We start from the raw sequence: 23617 nt of genomic DNA, 5'->3' as shown, positions 1-23617 counted from the left end.
TCTATTCCGAGGAAATGTTCACATGGTTTATGTAAAAGCAATGATTGATGATATTTCTCTGTCCGCATTTGTACCTTTTGTATATAATCTAGAACATGCATTATGTTGTACAAGGTACAGATTTATTGATTTTCTGTCTTGCTTGATCATATGCAATTATCCTTGAAATAGAAGCCAGGTGAGCATGCTGCTGAAGATCTACACTGAGGATGGCCTGAGGCCAAAACGTTTGTTTTGTTTTTACATTCCATTTATGATTTTTTGGGGGACCATGATGTTCTAATAAAAATCTTTATTTTGCATTCAAGCCTCAGTTTTGGATTTATTATTTTTCTCGGCAGTGTGCGGGTCTCCATCTCTTTCAGTTCAGAGAGGAAATCAAACAATGCATTCATGTCACACGAACTTGGCTTCAACTTTAGGGTCTCCTTCAAGGTGGTGGAAAAAGTACTCAGTTGTCATACTTGTGTAAAAGTAAAGATACCTTAATAGAAAATTACTCAAGTAAAAGTCAGCCAGTAAAATACTACTTGAGTAAAAGTCGAAAAGTATCTTGTTTTAAATGTACTTAAGTACAGGGATGTGGAAAACTAATAAATTGTCATACTTGAGTAAAAGTAAATGCTATATATCAGATATTTTCACATATCTTTTCAGAGGTGATCTGACTGGTCAAAAGACCAATTCATGGGGAAAAAATATCACATTTGGGCTGCTTATCTAAACGTAGCCAGCCTTACAGAAACGTTTCCTCTGACAGTGTCAGACAGACACAGTTTTAGTCTTTGGCTTCGACATTGGTCTCCTCTGGCGGAGTAGTGAGCCGCGTTTTGTATGATTTCACCCACAATGCAGTGCGAAATCACTCCCCACCTTTGGAATATACTATTATTCCCAGATAAGGGGAGAACATATTTTCTATACACGTTATCTTATGATTTCAGACAATATTGCTCTCTCTTACTTTCGCTCTCTCTACAAATTAGTACTTTAATGCTAACACTTCACATGAAAAATATTATATGTGTGTCGTATTCCGTTTATTTCACAAAAGAACCGCTGTATATCTCATTTTGGATTCTCCTGTAGCTTTAATGGTACGGCCCTGTCCGTCCCTCGACTCTTCCTTTTTCTATTGCAGTAGCAGCCATGAGGTAAGCCAACCGACTTTGTGCGAGTCTAAATTCGCATATTTTTTATAAAATAAACATTAATTGCCCATTAAACGTTTACTAAGGTTGCTCCAACATTTACGCGACACTACCGTCAAAGTCCCTTAACATATTTAATCTGAAAAGCTACATTTTATGTAAATGTGCCGCACGATGTTCCAAGCCAGGGAGGCCATGTTGTCGACCAAGATTTCTGAGACGAGACATTCAGGCCTAACGTTAAACAATTGCGAGTTAAACCCCTTTGCTATCATAGCTGACTAGATTATGATCGTTTAAAAAATGTCTGATTCCCATATTGTTAGTATCAACGATATCCATGTTCCATATAATTTGAGTGTTGACATTTGACAGGCTAACTAGCTACGTTGCTAGCAAATTTGGTCTACCCCATTTTGTTAGCATTTGACAGCTAACGTTACCTACACCTACCTGGACACTGGTCTCATGATTTTGACTGATGTTCCCCGGTGCTTTGTATTAGCGAACTGGTTACTTGTGTCTTGTAAGATTCAGTGTCAACCATGTCACTTTCTAAGAACTGTAACCGTGTGGATGATATTTAGCTATACGACTATAGTAACGTAAACTCGTACATCGCCTTGGTCCGTACAATTGCCCTTATTTTAGCGGCCCAAAAACGTAATACTTCCAGATCAACTGTAATGTCAATACCATTGTAAAGCACAATTTCTCCCCTTTCCAACATGATCAATTACATGACCTAAACGCTGCCCGTTTCTGCATAATTTAAGCAGCCAATGAGACCCGTCGGGTCTTTTTAAAAATGGCGGGTGGGATAGCGAAACTAATGCGTGATAGTGAGAAGGAGAGAGGTTGTGTGGGAAAATTGCTTTTTTTCACTCGATCTGTCCAACTTATCACCTTATCGCCTCTAAAATGTAAATAAAACACTATAAAGAGTTTATGTAATGTGTCATTACATACCTATATGAAGGTTTGTGTCGAATTTGAATCGGGTTTTAGGGCGGTGCTATAGTGGTCTTAGAAGTGAACAGTGGCTTTGAGAATGATAATCGCATACAATGATGACACAAATGACTAGGTATCCCCCCCTTACCCCTGACACTGTCCATTTCTTGTTTTTAAATGATGGGAGAAGTGCTACACCTGGTGGAGAGAGATTGTAAGACAGAAATCGTTGCTTTATGCGTGCTGTACGTTACGACATGACACGTCACGATGTAACGGAGGGTCCGTTTTTTTCAACTTTTCTCCAATACTATAGAGCCATTACCATGTCGATCAACGCTTGAATAGAAACCTAGTTCACTCCCCCGATTTTGAAGTCAACTCAGTCGCAACAGTCCCATTAGTTTTCTTTGTAGCCTCCTTTGAATGTTGTGGTTGCGCACATTTGTACGGAATGGGGTGAGTTTACGTTAGTTAGATAACGTTACTAGCCTAACGTCGAGTAACGTTAGCCCAGTTGCAGCCATGGTAACGCTTAGTCATTAGCATCTAACTAGCTGTAATGGCTAACAATCAACCCGGAGTTATATAGGATAAATGGTTAATATGATGATTCTGAGAATGGTTTCGCAAACTATGCTGAAATTTGTGATGTCACGTTTCTCTTGGCTATCTGATTAACCCCTGTTCACACTACAAACATTTAAGTTATGTTGTTAGCAACGTTACACAAAATGTAATGCGTTAACTAACTCTTCATTTCTAACCCAGCATGCTCAGGCTTCAAAAGAGGCTTGCCTCCAGCGTCCTGCGCTGTGGCAAGAAGAAGGTATGGCTGGACCCCAACGAGACCAATGAGATTGCTAACGCCAACTCCCGTAAGGATTCAGCCAATTTGTGTTTTAGCACGTTATTTTGGCACTATGTGATGTAGTTAATGTAGCCTGTGCATAATCTGCCCAGTAGTTGACTGAATATTGATTTGTTGCTGTAAATTCACCTGCTTTGTCTAACCCATATATTTTCTGTCCCCCCTCAGGCCAGCAGATCCGTAAACTGGTAAAGGATGGTCTTATCATCCGCAAGCCTGTCACGGTGCACTCTCGCGCCCGCTGTCGCAAGAACACGCTGGCACGTCGCAAGGGAAGGCACACAGGAATCGGTGAGTGAATGCTGTTGTAGCTATATCGACTAGTGATGACAATCAAGTAGTCTTTTTATTTACGTAACTGATTTGTATTGAAAACAGGATTGTGAATTTTGGGGTGTATTAATCTCAGGCCTAACACCATCCTTTCCTCTGCCCACCCTACCAGGTAAGAGAAAGGGTACAGCCAACGCCCGTATGCCAGAGAAGCTGTCCTGGATGCGTCGTATGAGAATCCTGCGTCGTCTTCTCCGTCGCTACAGGGAGTCCCATAAGATTGACAGGCACATGTAAGTTCTCCACATCCACCCTCGAGTATACAGATTCACAAGGCATAGCAACTCCTATTGGGTCCATTTCAAGGATGTCTCTTACACATTGATTATGTTGAACTAGCTAACTCTACTAGCCTAGGCTGAACTTGCTAGCTATAATGGCTAACAATCAACCCAGAGTTACATTGGTAAAAATGTTTCCCTGAGAATGGTTACACAAACTTCCCTGAAATTTGATGTCATGTTTCTCTTGGCTATCTGATTAACCCCTGTTCAAATTCCTATTTGATTTAGGAAGGAAATTCAAATGTAGTTCATTAATTGATAAATTATTCATTTTGTATTTATTTAATTGTTTAAAGCGTGTATTGTAGATTGATTTGCTCTTCTTGCTTTGCCCCTTTCCTTCCCGCAGGTACCACAGCCTCTACCTTAAGGTGAAGGGTAATGTGTTCAAGAACAAGCGTATCCTCATGGAGCACATCCACAAGCTGAAGGCAGACAAGGCCCGCAAGAAGCTTCTGTGGTAAGTCTAAAACCAAAACTACAACTCATCTATCTGCCTTAGACTTTTCTATGTGCAATGTTTTGTATTAGTGGAATTAGTGGAGAAGGAACTGAGCTGATGAGCACTTAAAAGCAGATCTTTATATAGGAATGTTTATAGATGGTAAGATGTACATTTGTGTTCAGCCAAAAGGTAAGTTACAGCGTTGTTTGACCATTTTTCTCTGCAGTGACCAGGCTGAGGCCCGTCGTTCCAAGACAAAGGAGGCCCGTAAGCGCAGAGAGGAGCGCCTGGCAGCAAAGAAAGAGGAGATCATCAAGACCCTGTCAAAGGAGGAGGAGACCACCAAGAAGTAAACAGCTTCTTGTCCCTGGCATGCACCTCCTGCCCTTCCCTCTGTCAAGTGATGACAATAAAAAGTGTACGAAAGACAACCCTGTCTCCTGAGTCCACTCTTACTTGATCACACCTGTGATGTACACTACCTGACATGGTTATTTGGTATTTTTATTAACTTGTGAATCCACATTGTTGAGCTATGAGGACAGTTGGTAAAACTGTCTTGTCAGATGTGCCACAAGGTGTTAGAATGTGATAAGTGTTGGTGATATTCAAGTGGTTTGGATATGCGGGGTGTGGTTGTATGTGGTACCCTTTATCGTCTTACTGACAGTATCCCTACCCTTTTCAAATCAACTTATTGCTCGCATGGTTAGCTTAGTCCACTTACTTGATCACACCTGTGATGTACACTACCTGACATGGTTATTTGGTATTTTTATTAACTTGTGAATCCACATTGAGCTATGAGGACAGTTGGTAAAACTGTCTTGTCAGATGTGCCACAAGGTGTTAGAATGTGATAAGTGTTGGTGATATTCAAGTGGTTTGGATATGCGGGGTGTGGTTGTATGTGGTACCCTTTATCGTCTTACTGACAGTATCCCTACCCTTTTCAAATCAACTTTTATTGCTCACATGGTTAGCTGAGTCCACTCTTACTTGATCACACCTGTGATGTACACTACCTGACATGGTTTCATGGGTTTATCAATTGTGTGGGCAGTTCTGAAGTGGCATTGGATTACTTCTATTTACAAGGATATAACCTGTTCTACACAATGACATTGTGTGATTGATCTTACTGTTTTTCCTCAGTCCAGACTTTTCAAAAAGCTTGTAGGAAATTGACAGGACAAAGCCACTCGATGCATACCATAGCAAAGTAATTGTGCCCTTTTTTTTTTACCAGACCTTACATTTGCCGCATGACGAGCTAAGAATCTTGGTATTTTTATTAACTTGTGAATCCACATTGAGCTATGAGGACAGTTGGTAAAACTGTCTTGTCAGATGTGCCACAAGGTGTTAGAATGTGATAAGTGTTGGTGATATTCAAGTGGTTTGGATATGCGGGGTGTGGTTGTATGTGGTACCCTTTATCGTCTTACTGACAGTATCCCTACCCTTTTCAAATGAACTTTTATTGCTCACATGGTTAGCGGATGTTATTGCGAGTGTAGGCCAATGCTTGTGAGTCTAGTTTCAACAGTACAGCAATATCAAAAAATTCCACAACTACCTAATACACACATCTAAGTAAAGGAATGGAATGAGAATATGTACTTTTCAGGTGTACATCAGCTGACTCATCTAAAGCCAATAGTGAAATTGTTTATTTTATGAAATTATCAAACAATTGCAAGTACAAAATGAAAACTTGTGCACTTTCAATCCTTTTAGTGGGTTTGCCTCTGGAATAAGCTATCATTACATCAACCCTGGTAGGCCTACCTGTTGGACAAAACAGATCCTGTAGAATCATTGCTATGATCCCATGGTCACTGGCACCTACTTCACAACACTGGTCAGTCTATGACTCCCATTGTTAGCCTAATATGATTATCTGTATCAGTCGGGCAAATTTTCTTTGCCATTTGAGAATTGTGTCCATATTTTAATTTAATAGGGAAGTCGGTTAAGAACAAATCTTATTTACAATGATTGCCTAGGAACAGTGACGGCCTGAACTGTCTTGTTCAGGGGCAGAACCACATATTTTTTACCTTGTCAGCTCACAACCGTTCGGTTACTGTCCGAACACTAACCACTAGGCTACCTGCTGCCCCATAGAATGTTTCTTTATGGGAAGGGACTAAGGTGGGATCATAGAGCATATATTCAAATAGCCATTTTAATTTAGGATAAATCAAAATGGGTCAGACCTTTTTATGCTGATTTAGATGGACAATTATATTTTAAAGGTCAGCGTTACACTGCAATTTTAGATTTGAGTCTTTTAGCAGAATCATATGCAGAGTGACTTACAGTTATTGCATATGTCACCTATGATTATATTTAGTCCTTTTCCCTCGTGCTTTATTTTGAATTGATTTACTTAGGCGCTTTAATATTTATTAATTTTGTGTGCTGGGTTTTGGTTTGCTTATGTGACTTCCTTTGAATTGTTTAATCCCTTTTGAACATTTGTTTCATGTGAATGAGTGTTAATTAGGGACCTAAGGGGTATGGGGGGTTAATGAGCTGCCCCTGCTCAAAGGCAGGCATCAAAACACATGTTTCGCACCTGAATGTGCTGAGTGAAGGCCAGTAATAATTCTGTTCAATGTTATGTCTAGTTGCTGAAATTTTAACGAACATGAAAGTGGTTTGGAGAGTGAAATCGTGTGGAGGTGGTTGAGCAACACTGGGCTATTACTGGCGCAGAGATGTCTGGAAAGGTAGGGGGGTTAGGAAGACGGGATGGAGTAGAGTGGGAATAGTTGGAGGTAGAGCAGTGAGAGTAAAGGTTAAGAAGAGGAAGCATGAGGATTCTTTGGAGTTCTTGTCGGAGGAGAGTAGTGATGAGGGATGTTCGGTTCGCAGTGTTGTACTGAGATAGGTGGAGTTCATGGTGTTGGTGAAATTTAAGGACGAGGGTGGGGTCACTGCGGTGAGTCTGATCATGTTGACCAGGGGATTTGGAGAGAAAAGTAGGAGAAGTTGATTCTGCTTAAGTTCTTCGTATGAGAAGGCTCACAAACTCAAGCTGGTATGTAAACGTGTGGTTGATTGTAGCATGCCGGATCAAACTGGACGGCAGTGGGTGAAGGGAGTTATTACAGAAGTTTAAGAAATTGTTAACATGAAATAAATAAAGGACCACTTGAAGGGAGGCTCACTTATTGAGGCAAAATGCCTCCAGATGGATGAAAGAAATACTAATTACTAATTGAATGTATGTAAACTTCAGACCCACTGGGAATGTGATGAAAGAAATAAAAGCTTAAATAAATCATTCTCTACTATTATTCTGACATTTCACATTCTTAAAATAAAGTGGTGATCCTAACTGACCTATGACAGGGAAGTTTTACAAGGATTAAATGTCAGGAACTGTGACATTTAAATGTATTTGGCTAAGGTGTATGTAAACTTCTGACTTCAACTGTATATAGTGCTGTTAATTTCATCATTGGAAGTGTAGCGTTTGGATCACCAGCTCAGACATCTTTAAAAAAGCTAGATATAATCCAGACCCAAGCCCTAAGAGTATGTTGTGAAGCACAAATGTTTTGGCGCGAGGGCAGGGGCCCCCGCAATCCAAACTCTCTTAGGCCCCCCAAAAGGGTCAAGCTGGCCCAGATGATATTACTGATGAGGCTTTCTTCACCCTCTCCAGAAGTGGCCTGCTATGACAAGACTGCTGAGGCAACGACTACTGCATCAGAACACCACAATGCTGACGCGACGAACGCTCCATGCCAAACAACTATGGACTCTGGTGTGCATGTGGTGTGAGTGTGCCCCGGCCTGTCCTTCTGTTTTGTTTTGCTTTTATCACGTAACCCCCTTTTTTAATAATAAGAACGGTATTAAAGAACCGTAAACACTGTGTGGTATTGGGATTCAGAGAACTTTGGTTTTTGACTTAGTTAGGCGAGACAACCACGTCATAGTAAGTACATTTTTCTCAAAGTAGTTTGAGCAAAGTCTGTTCTAGTAGAAAAAGTGCAAGTGTTATTCCAACATTTGTGCACAAAGAACGCAGAAGCTGGAGTAGGGTGCTCTATCCTTCCTACTAAACTCTCCTCCCGTCGTCACAAAGTAGTAATTGTGTGCAAGGCATATGGGACCCAAATACTAAAGTTTTGAGTACTTTAATACACTAGAAGTGAATTTGTCCAAATGACTTCAAATAGGGGACAAGGAGCATAGTGTTTTTATTTCTAAACTGTAAAACAGATATTAATGCAAATACCATCAAACGGTGACTGTACTGTCGCCTCATATGAAACATTTAATCTAAAATGCTGGTGTACAGAACCAAATGGAAAATGTTAACTGTACGAATGCATTTGCTTGGCTAAACTATTTACAAACATTACATCCACTCTGTGGCTCACTGTTACGTTCCCCAGTTTCTGTGTTGTAGTTTATGTATTTAAGTGTGTGTTTCAGGAGATGGCTTCCTGAATTCTCCCCAAGCAGCTGATTGGTCGACTGACTCCATGGCTAATTGGAGCTGACCCCGCCCCCTCGTCAGGACGCAGATGTCTTCAATTACCCATTCCTTCTGAAGCTATATAAAAGCCAGCGTTCTGTTCAGAAGGGAGATCGTTGCTGGGAGATCGTTTCTGGGAGGAGAAAATGCTAGAGAGAGAAAAAATGCTAGAGAGAGAGAAAAAATGCTAGAGAGAGAGAACAAAATGCTAGAGAGAGAGAACAAAATGCTAGAGAGAGAGAAAAAATATGCTAGAGAGAGAGAAGATGCTGGAGAGAGAGAGAAGATGCTGGAGAGAGAGAGAAAATGCTGGAGAGAGAGAGAAAATGCTGGAGAGATTTTTTTTTTTCAGGGAGCAGAGGGTTATATAGTGTTTGTTTCTCAGAAAGCGATTTGGTATTTACTGTGTTTGTTTGTTGCATTATCAGATAGAGCTTATTTGATGTCCTTGGTTTCTTAGTTTGTTTGATATTCTGTTTCATTTGTTCCCAGGGGGGAAGGCACCTAGGGAGTGCTTAGGCAAGAGGCCCGCAGGCATACATATACCCGTAGTATATTCACTGTCTAGGCACACTAGGAAAGACCTGGGCGGACCACCCCCTGTATTTTGGTTAGCGCACCAGGTGGTGCTAAGTTAGGTAAGTAGTGGGTAGGCAGGTAAGGTAGGAGAGGGGGCTTTGACATTTACTTTCTTTGCTTTGGTTCCGTCCAGCCCATTTCCCCCATATTACCGTGTAAAGGAATAAAGTCCTTGTAAATGGTACCACATTCTGCCTTTTTGTCATCCTTACTCGCACCTACAGTCCATACCTCTTTTACTTCACAGAGTTTAGTTGTAGCAGGGTGTTGCGTTCCCTCTTCATAGAGGTGTGTGTAACACTCATCTCCCCAACGACTTCTCAAATGCTATTTTAGATTAGTAGTTTTTGTCAGCACCCTTACTTCCCACTGCTATGCCCCCCAGATACAATTTTTGGGGTGTCGTGAAAGGCCTATTATCATTGTCATTGAGAACACCATCCCCACAGTGAAGCATGGTGGTGGCAGCATCATGCTGTGGGGATGTTTTTCATCGGCAGGGACTGGGAAACTGGTCAGAATTGAAGGGAGGATGGATGGAACTAAATGCAGGGAAATTCTTGAGGGAAACATTTTACAGTCTTCCAGAGATTTGAGACTGGGAAGGAGGTTCACCTTCCAGCAGGACAATGACCCTAAGCATACTGCTAAAGCAACACTTGAGTGGTTTAGGGGGAAACATTTAAATGTTTTGGAATGGCCTAGTCAAAGCCCAAACCTCAATCCAATTGAGGAGCTGTGGTATGACTTAAAGATTGCTGTACACCAGCGGAACCCATCCAACTTGAAGGAGCTGGAGCAGTTTTGCCTTGAATAATGGGGAAAATCCCAGTGGCTAGATGTGCCAAGCTTATAGAGACATACCCCAAGAGACTTGCAGCTGTAATTGCTGCAAAATGTGGCTCTACAAAGTATTGACTTTGGAGGGGAGAATAGTTATGCACGCTCAAGTTTTCAGTTTTTTTGTTTAATTTCTTGTTTGTTTCACAATAAAAAATATTTTGCATCTTCAAAGTGGTAGGCATGTTGTGTAAATGAAATTTTACAAACATCCATTTTAATTCCAGGTTGTGTAAGGCAACAAAATAGGAAAAATGCCATGGGGGGTGAATAATTTCGCAAGCCACTGTACTGTCCATAACGTCTATTCATCCCTACATATATATTTATACTCTGGACTCCGACATTGCTCGTCCTAATATTTATATATTTCTTAATTCCATTTTACTTTTTAGATTTGTGTGTATTGTTAGATATTACAGCACTGTTGGAGCTCGGAACATAAGCATTTCGTTGTACCCACAATAACATCTGCTAAATATGTGCATGCTGCCAATACAATTTGATTTGATTTGCCAGGGGACAATGGGTCCTTTTGTTACCGCCTGTCCTGTATCCAGAAGCTGCCCAGCCATGCCGTGTGATGTCACATGGGCACAGGCAGGAAGTAATTGCCCCTCCCCTCCATCCCACCCCCACAGCTAAGCTCCTTCTCAGGCTCCCTGTGTGGAACAGCTGGGCTATGTCAGCCTGGAAACATACACAGCAACACTTAACCAACACCTTGACAATCAAGACCAGCAGCACTTATCTACACTTACACAAATACACAGGTACAAAAAACACTCACCTAAATACACAGAAAACCATTCATGATAAACTTAGAACTCTCAAACAGACCTTTATCCATACACACATCTACTGTAGTAGTTCAACAGTAAACACACACACACACTCACAAATCTTGATAATCTATCGAGAGTGTACTGGACTGATTCCTCCTCTCTCTGTTGAATAATAGATTAATCACGTTAAAGTATACTCAATTGAATTAGATTGATAATTTATGAATTATTCAGTCAGGCGGGGGAAGTGAGGGAGGCGGGGGAGTGGAGAGCAGGTTGTTCCCAGAGAGCGGGGCTTTAATAAGATTAGAAATGTGCCCTTAGAAAAAAAGGCATTTTTGCTTGGAACAAGGAGGAATTAATGTGGCTTGGAGTGCTGTGTGAGGGACAGCATGTAACACGGGGGAAACGAGATGAGACCTGGATACTTTGATCAACAGAGAGGGCGACAGAGAGAGAGAACATTGCCTCCTTCTACTATCGGCATATTATATACTCAGTGTTGCTGCCTGCTGCTTTCGTTGTTTTAACGGTTCCAAGCTGGCACTACCTTTTCTTATCAGTGTTTCACAGTCCTGCTCCGATCATATCATCTCTGTAGGCATGCATGCTGCCGTGTACTTCTCCCCACAGGCCTCATGCTCTAGGGCTGAGTCATTTATCTGGCGTCTACACAAGGTTCATAGTTCATACAGTCGGAAAAAGAAAGAGCTTTCCCAGAACTCCCTCTTCTATCATGAAAGGACACATATTACTTTCTGAGAGGAAATACTGTTATCTGTGTCTGTGTATGTTCGTCTGTCTGTCTGTCCGTTCTTCTGTCTGCAATAGGAAATGACACAACGGAACTAGAAGGACATAACATCCACCCCTCCTCCTGACCACCGTCAAGCCCAGATGGTACAGCGGCTTAGGCCAATGGAACACACAGCACACACACACAGCACACATTCCCCACGGGAGGCCCAGCTGCTTACATAAATCACTGAATCCGTGAGCCTAGCATAGCATAGAGACACCAGTCATCGTTCACAAAACCATTACACAACTCACCCATTCACCTTCCTCCCTGCCTACACAGAGCTAGCTAATAGCACGGTCAGATTGCCCTTATGCTCCCTCATTGCCTCAGTGAGCTCCAACATTAGCAACACTATTAGTCCTAGTGTGTGTTATTAACAGACCGATCTTCATGATCTTTTATTAGCCTTACTGCACATAATCATAATGTAGCACATTTAGTACCCTTATATAACTGAGCAGGATCTTTGCATGGGCAGGGGCAGACAGCGGCATACTGTGAGATGTGCCAGGAGAACTTGTCTTAGAGCTCTATTGTTTTGGGAGGCTTAAGACTGCACAGTCCAGCCTACTGGGAAACTTCCCAGATTAACGGTAGCTTTTAAGAGTTACTCATAATCAATGGGGCTTTTCCCTGGAAGTTAAAGACAGGACTTATCTCTTGTTGATAAAATCTGATCACATACACTACATGACCAAAAGTATTTGGACACCTGCTCGTTGAACAACTCTCCAAAATCATGGGCATTAATATGGAGTTGGTCCCCCCTTTGCTTGCCATAACAGCCTCCATTCTTCTGGGAAGTCTTTCAAATCAAATCAAATTTATTTATATAGCCCTTCGTACATCAGCTGATATCTCAAAGTGCTGTACAGAAACCCAGCCTAAAACCCCAAACAGCAAGCAATGCAGGTGTAGATGTTGGAACATTGCTGCTGGGACTTGCTTCCATTCAGCCACAAGAGCATTAGTGAGGTCGGGCACTGATGTTGGGCGATTAGGCCTGGCTCGCAGTCGGCGATCCAATTCATCCCAAAGATGTTCGATGGGGTTGAGGTCAGGGCTTTGTGCAGGCCAGTCAAGTTCTTCCACACCGATCTCCACAACCATTTATGTATGGACCTCGCTTTGTGCACAGGGACATTGTCATGCTGAAACAGGAAAGGTCCTTCCCCAAACTGATTGCAACAAACTTGGAAGCACAGAATCGTCTAGAATGTCATTGTATGCTGTAGCGTTAAGATTTCCCTTCACTGGAACTAAGGGGCCTAGCCAAACCATGAAAAACAGCCCCAGACCATTAATCATTCTCCACCAAACTTTACAGTTGGTACTATGCATTCGGGCAGGTAGCGTTCTCCTGCCATCCGCCAAACCCAGATTCGTCCGTTGGACTGCCAAGCGTGGTTCATCACTCCAGAAAACGCATTTCCACTACTCCAGAGTCCAATGGCGGCGTGCTTTACACCACTCCAGCCGACACTTGGCATTGCGCATGGTGATCTTAGGCTTGTGTGCGCCTGCTCGGCCATGGAAACCCATTTCATGAAGCTCCCAACGAACAGTTATTGTGCTGACGTTGCTTCCAGAGGCAGTTTGGAACTTGGAAGTGAGTGTTACAACTGAGGACAGATGATTTTCAGCACTCGGTGGTCTCGTTCTGTGAGCTTGTGTAGCCTACCACTTCGTGGCTGAGCCGTTGTTGCTCCTAGACGTTTCACAATAACAGCACTTACAGTTGACCAGGGCAGCTCTAGCAGGGCAAAAATTTGACGAACTGACTTGTTGGAAAGGTGGCATCCTATGACAGTGCCACGTTGAAGTCACTGAGCTCTTCGGCAAGGCAATTCTACTTCCAATGTTTGTCTATGGAGATTGCATGGCGGTGTGTTAGATTGTATACACCTGTCAGCAACGGGTGTGGCTAAAATAGCCGAATCCACTAATTTGAAGGAGTGTCCACATACTTTTGTATATATGGAAGAGGTGTCCACATACTTTTGTATATATGAGAAAGCTCTTTTTGCTTTCTCATAATTTGGTTGGGTCTAATTGTTTTGCTGGCCTGGGGCTCTGTAGGGTCTGTTTGTGTTTGTGAACAGAGCCCCAGAACCAGCTGGCTGAGGGGACGCTTCTCTAGGTTCATCTCTCTGTAGGTGAGGGCTTTGTGGTGGAATGTGTGGGCATTGCTTCCTTTTAGGTGGTTGTAGAATTACATCTTGATAACTAGCAGGTATAGTCCTAATTCTGCTCTGCATGCATTGTTTGGGGTTTTGCGTTGTACACAAAGTATATATTTTTGTCTCTCATCATCTCTCAGGGTGAGAAAAGTTTTAATTAATAGCTTCTTAGAACTGATGCCTGATGCTGTAAACAAAGTTGAGCTTGAGCCTGCAAACCACCTGGAAAGTAAACTTGCAGAGCCAGCCAGATATGGAACGGGGCAGTCAGAGAAGGGCACGAGATAGAGAACAGGGAAACCGTCGATCTGATTGGCCGATAGCCCCTTCCCCATGCCTACTCTGACCATCATTGGCTAGGGGAAAAATAAATCCCTGCCAAACAGACGCTCACACAACACACAACACACACACACACACACACACACACACACACACACACACACACACACACACACACACACACACACACACACACACACACACACACACACACACACACACACACACACACACACACACACACACACACACACACACACACACACACACACTACACACACTCATACACACAAGTCAAGAGGCAGACCCTGGGCTAATTCAGTACCAGGGAATTATATTACTGGCTGCTCTTCATGCAGAGGAGGGGAGAGAAGAGGGGGTTTGGATGGGGGTGGGACGGATATTACAGGAAGAGAGGGAGGGAGAGAGGGGGAAAGTGCAGAGAAGGATGGGGCTCAGGGGTGGGGTTGGAAAATGCAGAAGGAACAACAGCTTGAGCTCTGGGACTACAGTGGACAGAAAGTAAGAGTGAGAATGAAGGAGTGAGAAAGAGGAAGCCAGAAAGAGAGATGAAAGGAAACAAGTCACATCAATCTACGTAAAGGAGGGCATGCGGACAAGACGGACATTGTAGTTCTACAGGAGCCGAGTGGAGAGGGAGAAAAGAGGGGGGAAAGGAGAGAAAGAAGGGAGAGAGGCGCATGAGGTATTTTTATAGGGCACGGACAGAGATATGATAGCCTGCTTACAGAAGCGGTGTGCTTGGAAACGCTCAGAAAGAGAGCGAGCGGGAGAGAGAGAGAGAGAGAGAGAAAGAGAGGGTGGAAAAGGAGGGGGGAGTGAGTGAGACAGAAAGATTAACCAGTCAGAAAGAGCGAGAGTGAGCAGTGAGGTACAATCAGGGAGAAATAGAAAGGGAGGGAGGAGGGTGCATGCGAGGTAGAAAAAATAAAATGAAAGAGGGGAAAGGTGCCAAAACAAACTAATGTGTCAGTGCGGAGTGAGGGACACTAGGAGAGAGGGAGAGAGAGAGAAGAGGAGAGGGCCAGCCAGAGGGCTTAGTAGGGGGAGAGAGGCATGAGGGGACTGTTCTGCTTTTTGCTCACCCTGTCCATCCTGGGGACTGTCCTGACTGCACTCGTCTGGTATGTCTTCAGAGACCGGTGAGTCCCACTCCTTTCACACCCCTTCTCCCCAACTTCCTCCCTCTCGACTGGGCAGGCGTTGGAGCCTTTAGCCACGGGCTAGGTTTGGGAATTAGGCCTGGCTGGTGGTAGCTAGCATCATATACTCCAGACAGGCACAGAGAGGACAGAAGGGAGTGAGTCTCCACACCTCTGCTTTTAATGTGTGATTGTTTCACATTGGTTGGTGTGAGTAGCTGCTCTACTGGAACAAGGTAAGAGTTGTGCAGGGGGTGAAATATGATATGTTTGGTGTTGGTGGTTATGCCTGTTCACTGGTCCCCCCCTCCACCAACTCGCCTTTTCTCTCTTTCTCTCTCTCCTCAGAGCAATGGTTTGGTTTTTCTCAATGCTTGTTACTGTGGGTATCTTAAATAAACCACTGACACACCCTGATTATGTGGTGGAAAAGAGAGAGAGAGAGAGAGAGAGAGAGAGAGAGAGAGAAACTTCTGTTTGTGCCCCAGCAGAGCTGATGGATTTCAGAATAAGAGGACGGTGTTGCAAAGGTACATGGATGGCTCAACGTTGGTGCATTTTGAAATATCATACTCAAACAAAAATATTATAGCAGATCTTATCTCCCCTTGACCCATTGTTTTAAAAGACATACAAACCTAGCATGTGCTTGTAGGTGTGCTCTGTTAGATGTTGATTTTAAATAGTGATCTGTTTTCGGTGGGAAAGGAAGATGTCGCCTGTAGGCAGACGAAGATAAGTAAGTGAAAGGTGAACAGAACAAGAGATTGAGATCGAGAAGTCACTGTAAAATGTATTCTCATGCTGTTACCAAAACACGCTCGATGAACACACCGTTGGCTTGTTTTTAGCTTAGTGTTTGCCCTTCTGTGACAGTGACACTTGAGAGTCGGTTTTTTCCAGTCATGTCTCGATAAAACTAACTGTCTGAATGTGACTTTAGACTCAGATTATTCATAGAACTAAGTGTTGTTTGACTTTCACCATCTACAGGATATGCCAATTATCCCACCATAAATAACTGTCCACAAGAGTGTCACATTGTGGAGCAGGGAAACCAACGCACCCTCTGTAGTGTATTCTTAAAATATCTCTTTATAGCTCACTTCAAGGGGGATTATCTGTATATAGTAAGTTCAGGCTTGACCTTGCCCTTGGATTTCTTCTCAGACTGTTTTTGATAAAGTCCCCTGTCTTTCAGTTAATTTGCTTTTGGCACTGCCGTTTGTAATGCTGCTGTAAAACTCCTTCAAGCGTTCGGGTTTCCTGTTTGAACAGTAAAACACCCTTAAACGGCTGTGTTTGCCCTTCAGTAACCCTTTTGTCACGATCGTCTAATGAATTAACGGACCAAGGTGCAGCGTACGTAGAGTTCCACAAGTTTAATCAAATGAAACTCACAAAAACAACATAGAAGAATAAATGATACGTGAAGCTCAAGCAGTGCTCACAGGCAACTACACAGAAACAAGATCCCACAAGAACCAGTGGGGAAATGGCTGTCTAAATATGATCCCCAATCAGAGACAACGATAAACAGCTGCCTCTGATTGGGAACCATACCAGGCCAACATAGAAAACAAAACACCTAGATAGGAACACCCCCCCTAGTCACACCCCGACCTAACCAAAATAGAGAATAACAAGGCTCTCTATGGTCAGGGCGTGACAGTACCCCACTAGTGTCGGTGGCGGCTCCGGTGCGGGTCTTTGCCCCCACCCAGACCACGGGTCCGGCCATGGAGCCGGGTAGAACGCCGTGCCTGGACTGGGCATTGGCGCCGAAGAAGGCTCCGGCCATGGAGCTGAGTTGACCGCCGTGCCTGGACTGGGCACCGGCGCAGAGGAAGGCTCCTGCCATGGAGCGGGACCGGACGCCGTGCCTGGACTGGGCACCGGTGCAGAGGAAGGCTCCGGCCTTGGAGCGGGACTGGACGCCGTGCCTGGACTGGACATTGGCGCAGAGAAGGGCTCCTGCCATGGAGCTGGACTGGACGCCGTGCTCGGACTGGGCATCGACGCAGAGGAAGGCTCCTGCCCTGGAGCAGGAGGTTCCGGACCATGGACCGTCGCAGGAGGTTCCGGACCGTGGACCGTCGCAGGAGGTTCCGGACCGTGGACCATCGCAGAGGAAGGCTCCGGACCGTGGGCCGTCGCAGGAGGTTCCGGACCATGGACCGTCGCAGGAGGTTCCGGACCGTGGACCATCGCAGGAGGTTCCGGACCGTGGGCCGTCTCAGGAGGTTCCGGACCGTGGGCCGTCTCAGGAGGTTCCGGACTGTGAAACGTGGCCGGAAGCTCTGGACTGTGAACCGTCGCCGGAAGCTCTGGACTGGGGACCGTCACCTGAAGCTCTGGACTGGGGACCGTCGCCTGAAGCTCTGGACTGGGGATCGTCGCCTGAAGCTCTGGACTGGGGACCGTCGCCTGACGCTCTGGACTGGGGAGGCGCACTGGAGGCCTGATGCGTGAGGCCTGCACAGGTGGCACGCACTTCAGGGCGAGTGCGGGGAGCAGGCACAGGACGTACCTGACTGGGAAGGCGCACTTGAGGGAGAGTGCGAGGAGCAGGCACAGGACGTACCGGACTGGGGACACGCACTTCAGGGGGTGTGCGAGGAGGAGGCACAGGACGTACTGGGCTGTGGAGACGCACTGGAGACCTGGAGCGTAGAGCTGGCACAGATGGTGCCGGAACGATGACACACTCCGCACGGTGAGTGCGGGGAGCTAGCACGGGACGTATTGTGCTGTGGAGGCGCACTGGAGACCTGGTGCGTAGGGCCGGCACAAATTGTACCGGAACGGTGACGCACACTTCAGGGCAAGTACGAGGAGGAAACACAGGACGTATTGGGGAGGCGCACTGGATTCCAGATGCGTGAAACCGGTGCAGATGACAACGGACTGGTGTCACGCTCCTCAGCACGCCCGCTCTGCAGCACTCTCATCGCCACCACCTCTCTCCGGATGGTCTCTGGCTCACTCCTCGGCTCCGCCGACCACCCCGTGTGCCCCCCCAAAAAAATATTTGGGCTGTCTTTTGGGCTTACTCTGTGTCCACGAACCCCGGCGTCGTCGCTGTCCTCCCTTCTCTCCCTGAGTCTGCTTCCACGGAAGGCTTTCGTCACCAGCCATAATTTCCTTCCAAGTCCAGGATGTCTTCTCCTCCTTTATCTCCTCCCAAGGACAGGATACCTTCTCTTCCCGGGCACGCTGCTTGGTCCTGTTGTGGTGGGATCTTCTGTCACGATCGTCGTACGAACTGGAAATATACTCAGACCAACGTGCAGCGTGATTTGGGTTCCACATGTTTAGTAAAGGAAACTCACAATAACAATAAACAGCAAACGAAACGTGAAGTCATGGCAGTGCTCACAGGCAACTACACAGAAACAAGATCCCACAAAAACCAGTGGGGAAATGGCTGCCTAAATATGATCCCCATTCAAAGACAACGATAAACAGCTGCCTCTGATTGGGAACCATACCAGGCCAACATAGAAAACAAAACACCTAGACAGGAACACCCCCCCTAGTCACACCCCGACCGAACCAAAATAGAGAATAACAAGGCTCTCTGTAGTCAGGGCGTGACACCTTTAGCTCACCAAGTTGTTGTTATAGTATGCACAACATTCAGCTATTGATTTAATGTAAACACACCGTAAATTACCACATCAAAACAATTAATTCAACGAAGGTAACATGATAATCTCAAGCAATACACTGCAAATACAACAGCAAACAATGCAGCTATACAAGCGTTGACAAGATAAGTGGTGTACTGAGTTCAAACAGAGGTCTACTCATCCTCCTATTCTCTCGGTCTTCCTCTGTCCCTATTTGTGTTCATAGCAATGTCCAACCTGGCAGACCCCCCCACAAAGATCCTATTATGAACTCTGGGCCAGTCCCCTCCGGAACATGCAAGGGCTGCAGGTGAGACTAGATACACACCCTGGCAACCACTACCCACAATCCTCTCTGCTCAACAACCACCTCATCGGTCTCTCTACTGTCCTTAACTTCATTATATGGTTCATAACGGCATGTTCTCTGTTTTGTGTCCGTGTGCGTGTCTGTGTGTGTGTGTGTGTCTGTGTGTGTGTCAAAGGGATACAGTTACTGAAAAAGTGGTGGAGCGCTACTCTCACAGCTGGAAGAAGCAGGAGGACAAGTTCAGAAATTTCAGGTGAAATATAAACACACTATAAACCCAGACTCTGAACCCCACTAAAAGCCAGCCAAGATTAGCCAAAGACCAGTATGTGAGGGTCACTAACCATAACAAAGGGGACGTTTCCTTTCTACTCCTAGAAGAGTGAGACGCAAAGCACGTGGAAGTGTGCTTCAAAGCAGGAGAAGTGACCTGTGAAATGTTAGCGTTTACTTCTTCATGCTGTTAGTAGCAGTAGAAGTAAAGGGCAGAGTTATGTAAGATTGTTGCGAACACATTGCGTCAGTCAGTCAGTTTGTATTTCCCTTCTCAAGGCTATCTTCCTCAGCTTCCTGTCTCTGCAGGCTAATGGTGGCTTAGTAAAGCTCTCTCTGAGTATACAGAGCTTTGTAAAGGAATAAACACTTGAAAGGAAGGAAATTCTAAAAGAAAATACTTTTCAATAATCATCCCTTTCCAATTTTTATATTTATATCAAGATGAAGATGAGGCCTTGTTTATGTATTCCTATATCTGATATTTTCTTACATTTATCACCAGTAGGTTTTTATACCTAACTTATCAACCAGACTGTTTCAAAATAAGAGAAATGTGTGTATGAAGTACGATTCATTTACAGTACGCTTTTAATACGGTGTCTTCATCTTATAATCAAAAGGTTATTGTTGTGTTCTCAGGTCTCTTCTGAGTAACAGATGTCATGGACTCACCAAGGCTATGGTGACACAGGCCAACACTCCTCTGGGATCAAAGGTTGTGTACGATGGAGAGAAGAGGAAGCCTCTTCAGGTGACCCCTGAACTGTTCAGCACCTTTGCTAAGGTTTGTTGCTCTGGTCCAGAGTGTCACCTCAATGATTAGTGTGTGTGAGTGTGTGTTTAAGAAAGAGAGTGACATGACACATGTTGTGTTGCCTACAGGAGAATCCTTTTGTGAATACGACATGGGATACGTGTTCTGTTGTTGGGAATGGGGGAATCCTAGCTAATAGCAGCTGCGGAGAGAGAATCGACTCCGCCCAGTTTGTTATCAGGTGTGAGACAGAAAACTTACTCCACAATAATGACCTTTTCCTCTCAAACCTTGTTAGAAACAAATTCACTGACCACTTCCCTCTATGTCTCCCTTTCTCAGGTGTAACCTCCCTCCTCTGGAGAACGGCTATGAGAGAGACGTGGGCAACAAGACAGACCTGGTGACAGCTAATCCCAGCATCCTCATGGAGAAGTGAGTTTCGGAGTTCATTGGGCTTCTCATACTGCTTATCACCTGGTGTTTTGTGGTGGATTAAGAAATGACCTGATCATATATTCTGGTGCTGGTCAAATTCATCTCCTCCAGCTGTTCTTCACCGCTCCCCTTTTCTCTCCATCCAATCCTCTCTCAGATATGGGGGCCTGCAGGAGCGTCGTCGGCCCTTCGTGGAGAGCCTGCGTAGCTATGGCGACTCCCTGATGCTCTTGCCAGCCTTCTCGTACGGCCCCAACACGCCCGTGTCTCTGCGGGCCCTCTACACCATCCAGGACTTTGACAGCCCCTTGCGGCCCGTCTTCCTCAACCCAGAGTACCTACAGAGTCTGGCGCACTTCTGGCAGGGCCAGGGCCTGCGGACGGTACGCCTCAGCACAGGACTCATCGTGGCTAGCCTGGCGCTGGAGCTGTGCGCCAACGTGCATCTCTACGGGTTCTGGCCCTTTAATGAACACCCCCACCGACACCAGCCCCTCACCAACCATTACTACGACAACAGGCAGAGTAAGAAGACGGTGCACGCTATGCCCGCTGAGTTTGACCACCTGCTAAGACTCCACAGCCAGGGCGTGCTCAGGATACACCTGGGAGAGTGTGCGCCCGCGGCCAGGTAGGCCCCACCCCTTTACCGGAACTTTACCTACAGCTAGGACAGACACAACAGGGACATAGGGCCCTCCTATAGGCTCTCTCAGGAGTCTTACCCAGTCATGCACTTAACCAGTCATGTCTTTGCTACCTGCCAGATGGGATGGCACCGACTGGCCCAGAACACTCTGGTATTCAGCACAGGGGCATGTTTTATGTGACGTATGTCTGGTCACAGTGGAGGAGCAAGGGGGAGGCTGGGACGTTTCGTCGCCCCAGCAGCCGTTTGTAGATTCTCAGTGTGAGAGTCTACAGAACAGGTTGATCCGCAATCAAATAATTTGTACTGTACCCAAAATGGGTGTAAATACATGAAATATGCATATCATATACTGTGTAGATTTACAATGATGTATTTATCATCAAGTGTTCCAGCTGGAATCTAGAGAATGTTTTTGTTTTGTTGGACTTAAATACAAAGTGTTTTGGAACATGTATGGTTTAGATGAGGCCTTCCCAACTACAGAGGGGGTCAGTGTAGTGCCTAATATGACTCACCTTCCTGACTGTAGCAAAAAGAAAACACATGCGAGCCTTTAAGAGTTAACTGAATGTATGGTTATGTCAATCTAATACCTCCTGGATTGGCCAATCTTCAGCTGGACTGTTACATTCAGATTTATATTTAATATCAATGATGATTAAATGTGTTATATCTCATTATGACATAGTGTATAATACATTCAATGTGGTACTGGGTCCTTCCATGAAATGAGTCCCTTTTTTGTCTCTGATATTTTAAGTAGAAATTGTGCACCAATATTGAATTTTAAAAGACTGTTAAATTAAACGAAGTGTCCTTTAATATAGACCACATGGAAAATTCAATACATCATGTTTTTTTAATATGAATAAAGACTTCTGAATCTTAGATCTCCCTTTGTGCCTTCAAGAAAGATTCTAACCCACTTAACCCCACTTAACCAATTTTCATCATCATTGTAAAGCCCTAGTTATTTTATTGCTTTAACAAAGTCATTTCTGAAGATTATTATTTCTTTCACATGATTTAGTTATTAATTTTAAGGTAAAAAAAAAAGACCTGGCCGTCTTTTTAAGGTCAACCCTGTTACGTGAACTGAACTAATATGGTGAAACTATTCCTTTTAAACATGTTTTTGAAAAGAAACATTGAATATCTAATAGTCAAATCATAGTGTAAAAGCAGAGCTGCTTCTACTCTTTTTGGCTATTTTCTGGTGTTTTGTGGTGGAAAACTGAGTGGGTTGAACATAACATGTCAACCCTGTTACCCATATAGGAACAGGCTAGAATTATTTTTACAATACATTTTTTTTGTGATGCTTTCTTTCAAGTGCCCTTCTCAGTTTCACACAACAAGCTTCCATTCCTCCTGTCACAAGGAGAAATAGCTGATTTAAGATTAAATGGTATACCCTGTTGCGGTTAACCCTGATACTTTATTTGGCACGTAATAGGCACTGACTATAATATTTTTTTTATTCCACCTCTTATGATGGGAAAACACGCTTTTTATTAAGTTGAACATGTGCTCGTCGTGACAGAATGTTAAAATTAGGTGAAATAAAACCGTTTTATTCTCTCCAAGTTAGACTACCCAAAACCCAGCTAACAACAAATGTTCCCACAACTTTAGAGAACATTTCCTTAAGAGTCTCATTAGGTCACCAGAAGGGACTTGTTTCCTGGAATGACCCTACTACTATACCAACACTTTTTGTTTCATCATTTCAAAATACATTTTGGGAAAGAAAAACTGTGTTTCAATGATTCTGTAAACATAAAATAACAACAAAGGGTTCTTACACAGCAAGGACTATACTAGATACCTTACCCAGGCCAAACTAACTCAGAATTAATGATGCTGGAGCACGAAATTGTTTTTGCACATAATTTTAAAACAATTGTGAAAAGGATCTAGGGAGTGTCATTAGTCCAATGTTAATCCAGTGTGTGAAAGTGACCTGGCACAGTATGTTTTATTGATAACATTAACACACTGATGTTACATAACCCTTCAAACAGAGATCTTTTCCATTCTGGTTCTTTGTACCATTTGACAGTCCTGGATGTTGCACAGAGATGGCCTGGGCCCCAGCCTCAGTCTCAGGCCTCAGTCTCCCGGTTGGTTCTCTGGGTAGTGCCATGCCCACACTGGCACAACGCAGCACAACCTCCCAGACACAGAAGCCTTGGGCAAAAACACAGAAGGGGGAACAGAAAGAGACCAGGGAATTGATGACACCCATAAACATTTCTGGGGAGTCCCTCTTTCAAAAAGGGGTTCCATGGTTACCAGCTCTCACAGGTCAAAGCTTATAACAACAAATACTCTCCCCCTGTGACCATGGTGACAGTAAAGAATCTGTGCTGTGACTAAATAACA

The 23617-nt window shown here is 44.4% G+C and overlaps 2 protein-coding genes, 1 long non-coding RNA gene and 1 other non-coding gene across 10 annotated transcripts; all 4 read left to right on the top strand.

Annotated features, from left to right (window-relative positions):
• Positions 1–897: 897 nt before the first annotated feature.
• LOC139579335 (large ribosomal subunit protein eL19-like) lies at positions 898–4469 on the top strand. The gene is made up of 6 exons (XM_071407902.1): positions 898–1154; positions 2877–2983; positions 3145–3267; positions 3422–3542; positions 3943–4053; positions 4265–4469. Exons 1-6 carry the CDS (start codon positions 1150–1152, stop codon positions 4389–4391), a joined length of 594 nt encoding a protein of 197 aa, XP_071264003.1. The 5' UTR covers positions 898–1149; the 3' UTR covers positions 4392–4469.
• LOC139540272 (small nucleolar RNA SNORD53/SNORD92) lies at positions 2707–2786 on the top strand. The gene has a single exon (XR_011668145.1). It is a non-coding gene; the product is annotated as a small nucleolar RNA SNORD53/SNORD92 (small nucleolar RNA).
• A 2534-nt stretch (positions 4470–7003) lies between the features above and the next one.
• LOC139579341 (uncharacterized) lies at positions 7004–9307 on the top strand. Its single transcript, XR_011675729.1, has 3 exons — positions 7004–7087; positions 7718–7832; positions 8497–9307. It is a non-coding gene; the product is annotated as an uncharacterized lncRNA (long non-coding RNA).
• Positions 9308–14458: 5151 nt separating this feature from the next.
• On the top strand, positions 14459–22120 carry LOC139579294 (alpha-2,8-sialyltransferase 8F-like). 7 transcript variants are annotated; one of them, XM_071407875.1, is made up of 8 exons: positions 14460–15170; positions 15519–15700; positions 19029–19112; positions 19288–19365; positions 20028–20172; positions 20271–20383; positions 20485–20577; positions 20738–22120. In XM_071407875.1, the coding sequence occupies exons 3-8, from the start codon at positions 19069–19071 to the stop codon at positions 21213–21215; spliced, it is 951 nt and encodes a 316-aa protein (XP_071263976.1). In that variant the 5' UTR covers positions 14460–15170; positions 15519–15700; positions 19029–19068; the 3' UTR covers positions 21216–22120. The 7 variants fall into 7 exon arrangements, with proteins under 7 accessions (XP_071263961.1, XP_071263951.1, XP_071263969.1 ...); XM_071407883.1 differs by lacking the exon at positions 14460–15170 and adding an exon at positions 15177–15406; XM_071407860.1 differs by lacking the exon at positions 15519–15700 and having other exon boundaries at positions 14459–14713.
• The last annotated feature ends 1497 nt before the right edge of the window (positions 22121–23617 follow it).

Source organism: Salvelinus alpinus, chromosome 1 (assembly GCF_045679555.1).
Source record: "Salvelinus alpinus chromosome 1, SLU_Salpinus.1, whole genome shotgun sequence".
In the NCBI taxonomy this organism is placed as follows: domain Eukaryota; kingdom Metazoa; phylum Chordata; class Actinopteri; order Salmoniformes; family Salmonidae; genus Salvelinus; species Salvelinus alpinus.
Note: the sequence above shows the minus strand (reverse complement) of the source record. Positions and strands in the feature narration are given on the sequence as shown.